Here is an 11,837-nt window from a genome sequence, read left to right as displayed (position 1 = left end):
GTGGGCTGGGAAAAGGACGGGCAGGAGGGGGAAGTGCGAGGTCGGCAGATGGAAGAGACGCTGAGGTAGGGGCAAGGCGGGGCTGAGAGTCTGGTCACTAGTAGGAGATGCCTGGGCCCTGGGGAACTGGGCAATTCAGGTCGAGTAGGGAAGAGCCAAGAGTCGGGCTCCGTGGGTGCGGGCTGCTGGGGCCTTCGTGCCTTGGGTCACAACCTTGGAAACACCTGACAACCCAGCCACCCCCCCCCCCCCCCCCCCGGCTTCCTGTTTTGAGCGGCATCTCTGGCTGTACCTACACCTCCCTGTCACCCCCCCCCCCCCGCCCCCGTCCCTGTCCCTAGAGCCCGGCCCTCAAGCCCCCATTCCATTCCACCTTCTGGGCAGGGCACAGGTGGGGGCAGTCCGGTTGGCGCCGGGGGGCGGACTTTTTCCCGCGGGCTTGGCAGGAGGCTCTTCCCCCTTCTGCAGAACATCGTTTTGTTCTTAATTTCCTTTGCCCAGCGAAGCCTCCCGGCGCCGGAGCGTCCGAGGCGGGCTGCTCCGGGGCTGGGCCGCGCTGCAGTCCGCGCTGATTGTGTGTCACAGAAACGTGTCCCCCGCGCAGCGGCGGGCCCGGCCAGAGTCCGGCGGTGTGGCTGCTCGGCTCCCGGGTCGGCTCGGGCGAGGCGGGGATGAGCTGGGTCGGACCCTCCTCCGGGCGGGATTGGGGGCGGCGGGCCCGGGCCTGAGGGTCCCGCCCGCGGCTCCACCCGTCCTGTCCGGCCTTCGACGGGGTGAAGTGAAGGGCTGTAGGGGTCCTGGGATGGGGTGGGTCTGGGGCGGTGGCCGGGAAGCTTCTTGTCGCGTCGATCCTCCCTCCCTCCGGGGTGGGCGGTCAGACGGGGACGATGTGGAGGCCAAAGCTGTCGGCCTGAAGCTTGATGTGGTCCCCGCGGTAACTAGTGGCGGTCATAGGCAGCGGCAGCAGCGGCAGGGGCGGAGCCCCGGGGGGCGGCACTATAATAATAAGGGGAACCTGGAAGTTAACACAGGAGAAGAATGGGCTGGGTGAGAGGACAAACAGGAGAACAAAAAAGGAAAGCAAAGCAAAGCAAAGACCTCCCCGGGCTGGGGTCTAGCAGGGTCCGGGCAGGGAGGCATTGGCTGGGCTGCGGGGCTGCTTGCCCCCAGGAGAGCTGCATTCACCGGGTGGGAGAGGGACCCGATCGGTGTCGGCCGCCGCCCGACTGCGGACCTTCAGGGGGCCCGAGCGTGGGGTCGGCGCAGAGCCTTCCAGCGACGGGGAAGGGAGCGGAGGGGAGAGTTAGAAAGGGGCGGGAGGCGCGGGCGTCCTCTAGGGATCCCGGGGCCTCAGTGCTGCGCTAACGAGCCTGCCCGGCTGGGCACCCAAAGGGCGGGTCGCGGGGAGTCCGACCCGCGTCCGGAAGCAGCACTGCCGAGCTGGCCGGCGGGCGCACGGAAGCGCTGAGCCGCCGGCCAGCCAGGTGGCGTACTCACTTAGTAAGGCGGGGTTGCTGAATCTCCAAGCCTCGTTGTAGGCCGTGTACTGGGGATGGCTGTACGGGTTGCCGGAGAACTCGCTCCCTGCGGGAGGGCGAGGGAGTGGGGATCAGACACGCGCAAAGCCAGAGCGGACCCCCCAGTCTCTCCGAGGTTCAGGTGCAGCGGGCAGGGTAATGCCCACTGCGGGCGGACGGCAGGGTGGAGGCGGAACAATCCACCTGGTCCAAATAGGGGGAGCCCATGGGGCGTGTGTATGCGTGTGTGCGCAAAAGCACCGACCCGCCTCGCACACCGGCGTGGAGGTAACTGCGGGGCGGTGCCCGCCTGGGGCTCCCCCCGCGGAGGCGCTCCGGGCCACCCAGGAAGGGTTTGTTCCGGGTCCAGGAGCGCCTACGCCGCTGCGTTGGGGGCCAGGGCCTCTTTAGTGGAAACTCTGGTTCTAGGAGCCACAGCCCCATAGGGTGGAAGCGGGGGAGGGTGGCGAAGATAGGCCGTCGGGACACTTTGTCCCAGAAAGTCCTGAGAATGGCATCTCAGCATGGTGCCAGTACAAGGGGTGGGGGCTCTGCTGGGAAACACCCCCCTCCCTCCTTTCCCTCTAGAGATTTGATAGGTGGGCCACGCAGCAGGGGAAGGAGGCGGCGGGAGGCAGGTGACTGCCCTCCGGTTCTCAAGCGGTGAGCGGAGGGCCCCGTGGGCTGGGAGCCGTCGGAAGCTGCTTCCCTCCCTTCGCGGGAGAAAGGCCAGGCCTCCGGGTTCCCCCTCGCCCTTTCTCCTGTGTGATGACCCCAGACTGTTTACAGTGATCCCTAACCGCGGGTTAAGTAGAGGAGAAGGGGCCCCTCTCGGAGAGGGAGCTGGGGTGGGGGTGGGGGACGCAGCCACTGGAAAGCCTGTTTATTGACGAGGAGGGAAAGCATGCGTGCAGCAGGATAATGAGCTTCTGAGCTCAACTGTGACCAAGAGGAACTGAGCTATCTCCTTCCCCATCGCTAATGAAACAAGTGTAATTTCCTCATCAGCACTAGATTCAGTTTAACGACTCCCCCCTTGCCACCATGAGCTCTCCGAGGCTCCCCTCATCCCCATCCCCTTGCAGACTCCCCCCTCCCTCACCCCCGCCTCTCTAAGACCTCCTCCAGCCTCCACCTGCTCACTGCTGGAAGCTTCCCTGAAGAATCTCCTGGGACCCAACACTTCCATTCGCCCTACCCCAAATCTGGGCAGATACCCTCACCCACACCAGCAGCTCTCCTTACCAGTTCCTCCAACTCCCTTCAGCCCCTATTCTACAACACCCAGCAGCAATCTCCCTCTTGGCCAGCCCCCTACATCCACCTCTGCTTACCCAGGGCTGTCCCTGAATGAACGGTCCAGGAATGGGGCCAGTCACCCTACTCTATCCTCCCCACCATGAGAGCTGAGCTTCAGGGCAGGGGCACACAGAGGGCAGCCAGCAGGACAGGAAGCAGGCCCAGTGAGTCTCATCCTCTTTAAGACAAGAGTTTTTTGGTGCTTCTGTGAATAGGAACTTCAACTCTCTTTGGCTTCAAGCCCAGCTCCCAATCTGGGGTGAGGGGTTGGGGAGAGCACAACCTCCAGCTGCAGTCACCAGACCCCAAATATGGCCTCTGTCTCTCTGATCCACACAGCCCAAACCCAGCTCCTCTCAGATGGGGATGGGTCAGAGCCCCCAGGAGCAATGAGGGCCCAGGGCTCCTCTCAGGAGATGTGGAGGTGCTCCAGCTTGTCTCTCTCTGAAGCCAGTCTCTCTGGTTCCTGCCACAGTCTGTCTTCTGTTCCCCTTTCCTTAGGGAATAACTCCCTTCTCTCCCTGGGGTGGGGTCGGCTCTCCACACTGGTCTTCCCTGTGGGTTGGTGTGGACCAGGGTGGCTTTGTCTGAGTGACAGACATGCCCCTGGAAATGGTTCTTGGCTCCAAGTTTCCATGGAAACCAGGGCAGACTCTTCCAAGCAGTGTCAGCTGGCTGGGGGTGGGCCGGGGCACTGAGTGTGGAGCTGAGGCTGCGTGCTCCTGGGCACAGACTGGGGTGGGTGGGCACTGCGGAGGGGCCAGGACGTACAGAAGGGTGCACACACTACTGCAAGCACTTCTGCAAGTTCCCTCCCTGGATTACTCATGAGGGAGGATGAGGGACCCCGGCTGCAGCCTCTAGGGAGAGAGAGGGATAGAACAGCAGTGGTTTGCAGGGGAGGAGATGTTGGGTCTCCCCCAGCCCCAGCCTCAGACTACAGACCACTCAGCAGCTCACCCACAGTTTAGCTACTCCCACCTAAATTAGGCAGCTGCAGCATTGTCACCTACCAGGCACCATTCCTGCCAGGGTGGAGGTGGGGTAGCTTCCCTGGCCAGTGGGGGGCACGTGAGGGGGGTAACCAGGCAGAGTGGTGCTCGCCATGTCACGACCTGGAAAAACACAAAGGGGAAGGGGTGAGGCCTGGAAGAGAGGGGCCTGCCTCTGCTCACACAAGGGTACTCCATGGAAAAGAAAGCACTGAGTGCAGACATGTAGGGGCACACCTGAATGAGAAGGTCCAGGTGTGTCCTTACATGTATCTAAGCTTACCTAAATGTCCTATGATCAGCTGTGTGTATGCACCTCTGCTCTGTGTAGCTCTTTGTGTGTCTCTCTGTGCAAGTGTGTATGTGTGTTTGCCTTTGCTTGTGTCTCTTTGTAGCCCAAACCCAGATGGAGAACGGAGGGAGATGACCTGGTTTTACTCTTCCTTCCCAGTGAGATATTCAGCTGTGGTCTGTCCAGTAGCCAAATGGACCTCTATCATCTTGCTCACCTCTCCCCTCTTTAACACCCCATCTATCCTTCAGGCTTGGAGGACACCCCACCAGCACTTGTACAGGAGTTGATGGGTATTCCTTGTCCTCTCCAAGTGAAGCTGCAGGTGCTGGGCCTGGCAGGTGTGAAGAGTGGGGGGCCAGCCAGTGGGCGATTTTGCTGTCAGTGTTCATGGCACTTAAATGATAGAAAACCATCCCCGAAGCAAATCAGGAGCTTTGAGCTAACAGTGCAAATGGATCAGATCAAGTTCCAATGAGCAAAGTCTGCTCTCCCCACTAGCTGCTAGACTTCTGTCCCTGGAGGTGTCTATTAGCTAGAGTATGGAGAGTGGGAGGAAGGGCTTTCCTAGTATCCTGGAGTGAAGGCAAAGCGAGCCAATCTTAGGGAGATACCCATGGTCCACAGATATCTCTGGAACACAGCTGTACCTGAACGGCCCCCCTTCCTTGCCTGCCCCCTCCATCGCCATGAAGCGGTCACCGCCTTCTTTGCAATTTAGCATATGCTCCAATCTCTAATGACAATAAGTTTGTCCTCCCCCATACTTCCATGCCCTAGAGACTACTACATCCTTCCCTGGGTCCTGGGTCCCCTTTCTCCTCTCCATATTTCCCTTACACTCCTCGCCAGCCAGTGCCACTCTCCCACTCTAGTGCCTCTGTCCAACCCTGGGAAGAGGTGTGGCTGGAGGAAGGCAAGAACTAGGCATCTCTGGCCCACTTTCTTTTCATCAGTTGCCCTAGACCTCATCCTCCTGATGGCTATTCCAAAGCGTTTCTCTCTCTCCTTGCCACTCTCCCCTTAAAGTCGACCTCACCTCCAACTTTCCTGAAACGTGTGAGTTTCCTCACCGCCACCTTAACACATCTGAATGATTCATCCTTCCCTAAGTAGACAGGGATGCAGCTCAGGCTTTTGCATCCCCAGCTGCCTGTGAACCTTTTCATTAGCTGTCCCACTGTCACCTCAACCCTGACAGGAATAAAAGAGATCACCTTCCCCCCAGTCAGTTCTACTGACCTACTTGAAGACCATCAGACCAAAACCTCTGGAGTCATTCTTGACATAGCACGCCCAGCTTTGAAGTCAGTCGCTGGGTGTTGTCAATTCTCCTTAGCAATATCTGTTACATCTGTCCCACCTTCATTTCCTCCACCACCTCCACAGCTCGGCACCTAAGCACCTGCCCTTGGTCTGCCACAACAGTTTTTTTGCTTGTATTCCCTGCCTCCACATTCTTCTCTGTAGTCTACAGTTTGGGTGTCTCTCAGGCAGTCTACACTCTGCCAGGCGTTCAAAGCCTCCCAGGTACTCTTCCCCACCCAGTTTTCTCAGCTCTGATTCTCACCCCTTCTGGTTTAGTGTGACTGACTGTTTTCACTGGCTTGGATGCTGTGAAATCTCTGCTTTTGCCACCTCATTTTCTTCTTCTTGCTATAGTTTCCCTTTCCTTCCCTTATAAGCTCAAGGCTTAAAACCCCTACTATTCTACCCATCGGAGAAGTTTCTCTCTTCTAAATTTCTATAGTGTCTGTGCTCCATGGTTTACCACGTCACTACAGTTCATGAAACATCAGCCCTGTTGTTTTCCTCCTCAAACAGATCATAATCAAACGGAGGGCAGGCCCTGTCTTCTGCCCTGTAACACAGTTGAGAATACAGTAGATGCTCAATAAAAACTTATTGACTAATTCTCTATCACTCTGTTGGACTTAATAGACAATTCCAGGTGGGTTATATTGTTTTCTGTTTCATATACGTTGGTGTCCTTTGAAGAGGTAAAAGCTGGGCAAAACGTAAATGTTTGAATCTGCTTTTTTTCTACAAATAATTTGAACAATCGATCGTGAATTTTTATAAGATGATGAAAGATTTATACAGGATGATGAAAGCGAGGGACTCATACGACGTGACTCAGCTTTATCACGCAATAGAATGATTTGCTCTCTACTTATTAATATAGCTAATATCTTACATTTTAAAACTCAAGGACAAACAACAGAGTAGAACTGTCAAACAAGAGATCATTTTGAACTCCCAGAGATATAGCAGAGAGAATCTGTGTTTGCTCTGTGTGGGTTTTCTTTCATTGACTTCTATTGTCAACTAAATGTACAATCCTCCTGACCATCTCTCAGTGGAGAGGACTTCAAGTGGACAAGTCAGCAACATCTATCAATTCCTACAGAGATTAATAATATGGCATTTCGTTGTCAAAAAAGGCCTAAGACAGAGGAGAGTTAGTGAGGATGTAGAGGTTTTGAATAGAAAAATACAGAAATCCAATGCTTGGTCTTGTGATCCTAATGTCCACAAAGCAGTCAGGAAGAGAAGGATGCTTCTTTCTCAATAAACAGGAATTTAAATGCATCTGAATTCTGATTTTCAGCTGCATAGCTCCCTCAGCTTTTCACACACAAATTCCTTGTACTCTAAGATTGTGTCACACAATCCCTTACTTAGCTTCAGGAGAGAAGAGGAAATGTGGGATGACTAGAAAGGTGTTTCCAGCTACCTGGAGGCACCCCTATTGCAGTGTTTATTTCCACTGGATCTTTCCCTTGCAAATGGTCCAACTTCCAGCATATAGAAACTTTGGCCTGCTGAAAGTCAGCCACAGAACTGTTGATTGAGAGACACATTTCCAAATTCTATTTTAAAAACTGAATCTGGGAAGTGCTATTCAAGCATTTTTTTAAGTGTGAGAGAAGAGACCCATGATGAGGAAAAAGCATGCAAGCACGCGGCTGTGATTCTGCTGTTGTGGATTCTGTAACATCATTACAGTATCACTGGATTCTGTAACATCAGTACAGCATCACTACCAAGAGGTGCCCGCTCAGGACCCCTGAGCCAACAAAGGTATAAGCCACTGCATACAAAGCACCCTCAATGGCTTCATTAGCACACAGGTGACACCTGAAGAACAGGAACAAATTGACCAAACTCTTGCCAGAGCCATATATTCTTCTGGAACACCATTGTCAATAATAGAAAACACACACTGCAGGAAGTTTTCAAATTACTAAGACTGTCATACCATTTGCCCAGCAGCATTCTGCGAGCGAACTTCTTTTAGTGAGTGAATATGAATGGGTAATGGAATCTGTGCAAGGAAGAATCGACAGAGTACTGGGCCTTGCATTACTACCGATGGGTGGACAAAGGGGAGCAGAGACAGACTCTAAAACTGTATAACAGCACAGCCACCTCCTTCAAGCAAACAGGCAAAAGTGCACAAAGAGGAGAAAAATAGCTTCAGAGCAGAATACATCAGATATAAAATATGTCATCCAACAGACGATAGGAAGCAGTAAAGCATCTGCTTTGCTCACTGACAATGCCAGGAACATGAAAGCAGCACCAAGAATTACACATGGATAAAAACCCACATACTACAAGAGGATGGGCATTTCATGTTGGATAATTGCTTCCTAAGATTACAAAGTTTTAAAGATGGAAGAGCCTTTGAGATGATCAGTCTCACTTCCTTGCTTTAAAGTTGAGAAAATGGGGGCACAGAGAGGCATCGTGACTTTCCTATGGCTACAGGGCTAGTAACTGACAGGGCCAAAGTGTGAAGCTAGGTCTGTACCACACTGCCTTTTAATGATAACATGAAGTCAGATACTCCCCAAAAAAGCCAAAGAAAAGGAAAAAGAAGTCATCTGACAAGCAAAATCTCATATTGTCACTGCTGTCATTAGGATGAGGCAAGAAAAACAGGACACAAAGAATAAAATATTGACACTGAAAGTCTGTAGTAAAACCCCATGGGGTGGAATATCAATCTCTTTGGAGAGTTTTCTGAAAAACAAAGAGGCTCTTCAAGAAACAGGAGTAGTTGAGAATCTAAAGCACCCAGAAGTGTTAGAAGCACTGTATTTGATGAGGATGTCTTCTCAGTTCAACTGCAGAAGTCCCTGAAGATTCTAAAGCCAATTTCTAGGGCAATCACTACATCTGAATCAGACAGTGCACTTTTGTCAGACATTCCTTACCAAATGGGCCAGATCAAATCAACTGTTTCGGAGAATCTAAGTGCAGTTCCTCTTACAAGTACAGAGAAAAGCAAAGTGAAAGACTTTATTAAGAAAATTTCAGTCACCAGATAATTTATGCTATTTTTTCAGGTCTTAAGATCCAAGGGCAGAGTTGTGTTTCTACTTGCACCTAGACTAGCCAGCATTCACTGAGCACCTACTATCATGCTAGGCACTGTCCTAAATATTTTCTATATATTATCTCACTTAATCACCATATCAACCTATGATGTTGATCTGTTTTAAATCCCCATTTTATGGATGAGAAACTGAAACTCAGAGGGGTTAAGTATTATATCCAAGATTTCACAGCCAGTAGATGACAGGACCTGGACTACAGAACAAGCCGTATACTTGGGAATGGATTCTAGAACGACATTCTCAAATAATGTAGACCCAGAAAATAGGTATTTGGTCCAGGAAAGTAACCTGGGATTATGCTAAGCGAATCCTTCCTATAACAGAACATCTTGTCGCTTCTTGTTTCTTGCATGTTTCAGGTTCTTCCATTTTCTACAGCAAGGGATTTAAACTGGGGTTCACCAATCTCGTAGGATGTCATGGATGTGCTTCAGGGAGTCCATATAAAGCTATACATGTGATGTTACAGATACATATATATAATATCTAGATGGCTTTTATCATGTTCTCAAAAGTATTCATGACTCAAAGATTAATAAACAGTGCTTATAAAAGACCGAAGAACCTTTGTTTTTTGGTGTAAGAAAGACACTGATTTGTTTGAAACGATTTGAATTGGACCAATAAGCCAGTTCATACAAAGAATAGTAAAATAACATGTGAAGGAGTAGAGGGAGGCTTATCTCAAGTAAGGCAAATGTCAGCACCCAGAAGACCAAGGAGATAATAAAAAGGAAGCTGCCAAAGCAGCAGAGATGCTTTAGTTCAGTGATGGCAAGACAACAGACTTATTAGACACAGATTTATACAGTAAAGTTATATTCAATCAGTTTAGAGATGCTTTCCCTCAGTATCTTTCTCTGAAAATGAGCACTTTTGCTATCCACTTGACACTATGGAGGACCCTAAGGCCAAAAAACATAACTCTTGCTTTACTATCCTAACCTCAAGTTGTGTCTGCTTCTCATAAGGTCGTGAAAATGAAGACATTAGATTGCTTCAAGGTTGGCAGTCTGTGCCTGAATTTGACACAAGCATTTATAATACTTCCAAGAATACAGTTATTAAATTTGTAATTACTGCCTAAATATACTGTACATTTACATGTACTACACCAATTATGATCACTTTATGACCAATCCAAGTTATACAGAATACACCAAAGTAACAAACTTTAAATCTGTAAAAGATGCTTTAAAGGGAGAGGGGAAGAGCTTTCTACATATTTCATTTTATTCCTTATTTCCCGGGTTTCCAAATTCTCCGGAAGTTTTCTCCTGGGGGGCAGAGGTGCCTGTATGAGGGTCCCCAGCCCCAGGCTCTGTCTTGGCCCCATAGCTCTGCATCCCGAGGCTGGCCTGCCCTGGGCTCCAGCAGACGGGGCTGTGCTTGCAGCTCAGGGCGGCTGCACTCCCAGCCGATCTCACTTCCCACCCACAGCTGGACCTTTAGTCCCCGGGGTGTGTCCTAGGCAGGGATGCTGCCCAGATCTGTGTGGGCTCAGTAAGGTCTACACCTCGACGGCCAACCAACTGGACACAACCAGTCATGCTGTTCCTACCCCTTCTCCCAGCACGCAGCCCTTCATGGGCCATGGTAGCCTGCTGGCCTAGGGCCCCACAAGAGGCGCTCCTTCTAACTCAGCTGGACCATGGATGGAGCTGCAGCCTCAGGATCTTGGGATAAGGATAGGGAGTGTTGGGGAGAATCACATTCTCAGGGCTGAAAGGGAATTTGACTATCCTCTAGTCTACTCCCTCTCATTTTACAGAGGAGGAAACAGGCTCGGAGAGAGAGGAAGACATCCCAGCCCTCTCCATGGTTCACTTCCCCAGGCTACCCTCTCTGGCTCCACTAGAAAGTGGCAGAGGAAGACTGGAGTTGGGCAGGTGCTGGCACTCTGGAGGCTGGGCCCAGGCTCACTGATGGGCTCACAGCCCCTCGTGCTGGGTGGGCAGAGGTTAAGCCTGTTTGCACAGTCTCCCTATACTCCAGGTCTCCAGTTCCTCTCCGGCTTTATTTTGTTCTCTGAGAGCACTGAATTGTCAGCTCTAATCCTTCCGAAAGCGCAGCGTTTTTCAGGCGCTCTGTGTAAGTGAAACCCTAATCCCAAGGAAAACGGCCACTTAAGCTGCCGGAGCATCAGGCTGCTCTCCGAGCCTGCCACAGGATTTCCTCCGCCCTGCCCGCCAGCTCAGTGGCCCCCCGAGAAGGAGAGGGAGCATTCCAGGCTGAGGGCATGCAAAGCCCTCTCTGAAGTAACAATAGTGGCAGGGCTTCCCTCCCAAAGCTCAGGGTTGCAAAAGTGCTGGCTTGTTTGTCCTGAGCAGGGGAAGGAAGGACTGATCATCACCCTGAGGAGGGTGGGAGGTCTTCCTGTCACCTTGCGGATGGCTGGCTCTCCGGGGGAAACAGGCTTTTAGGTCTTACCTAGGTGACTCTGAGGCCACCAGGACATTTCTGAGCCCTTGGTCCCAATACATACCTGTAACATTCACTGGGACACCCCTCTTTAGGGTTTCTGGTCATCCAGAAAAGGTTGGGTTGGCTGACTTCACTTTTACTTAGCCAACCTTTTCTTCTTAGAAAGTGCCAAATAATGGAGTAAACAGGCTTAGTACTGGGGGATCCCCCCCTTTGGAGAACTCTCCTTTGGGACACCCCAAGCATCTCTAAATACCTACAGCAGCAGAAAGTTTCCCTATAACCCAGCTATCCATGAAAACAGTGCCCAGTGTTTTCTACTAGGCAACACTTTTTTGTAGTTGGCTACTACATGCATTTGAAATAAAGCTCGTTGATTTCTCAAAAATATTTTGATTCAAATTCAAACTGTCCTCTCTCCTTGATCTCTAAATGAATTAGTGAGACCATGCCGTGGGGGGCCAAGCACAGTCCATTTGGCGTGCTCAGCCTCTGGGTCTCATGGACAGAGGGAGGAAATGAAGCAAGGAGTCAAGAGGTAAGGCCCAAGGGAATGGGCCAAAGCTGAGCTCAGCTTAGAAGACCACAGAACTACATCTTTGCTAAGATGCCCGGGTACCCTTCATACCTTCCTCCTGCTCCTCATGCCTCTCCTTCCCTCTGTAGCTCCATTAGCAGCCTCACGTGCTTCTGCCCAAGGCACCCTGCTGGGGAGGGAAGCCCGTCACTGCTGGGATGGCTGGTGGGCACAGACATGGGTGTGGAACTGGGGCTGGAGATTGTGGTGGCACAGCTTCTGTTCTATTCAAATTTGACCTGACTCTCCCAGTCCTAGAGTAAATTAATGTCTTTTCTTTGCAATATCTTTTCCCTCTAGGGGTGGACTGGATAAAGAAGGAAGGGAAAG

General features: G+C 51.6%; 1 protein-coding gene across 5 annotated transcripts in view; it reads right to left on the bottom strand.

Moving 5' to 3' along the window:
* Positions 1-874: 874 nt before the first annotated feature.
* The window catches only part of PAX2 (paired box 2), an 80,345-nt gene continuing 69,382 nt past the window's right edge, over positions 875-11,837 (bottom strand). For 2 of the 5 annotated variants that reach the window (XM_007470350.1, XM_007470347.1), the window contains 3 exons: positions 3,830-3,931; positions 1,498-1,584; positions 875-996 (listed from right to left, as the gene is read on the bottom strand). In XM_007470350.1, coding sequence (XP_007470412.1) covers positions 875-996; positions 1,498-1,584; positions 3,830-3,931 — 311 coding nt within the window. Of the gene's footprint in view, positions 1,016-1,497; positions 1,585-3,829; positions 3,932-11,837 lie in introns of all 5 variants that reach the window. The other 3 variants (XM_007470346.1, XM_007470349.1, XM_007470348.1) reach the window with 2 other exon arrangements.

Source organism: Lipotes vexillifer, unplaced genomic scaffold (genome assembly GCF_000442215.2).
Source record: "Lipotes vexillifer unplaced genomic scaffold, Lipotes_vexillifer_v1.1 scaffold916, whole genome shotgun sequence".
NCBI lineage: Eukaryota > Metazoa > Chordata > Mammalia > Artiodactyla > Lipotidae > Lipotes > Lipotes vexillifer.
This window is presented reverse-complemented; position numbering and strand designations above follow the sequence as displayed.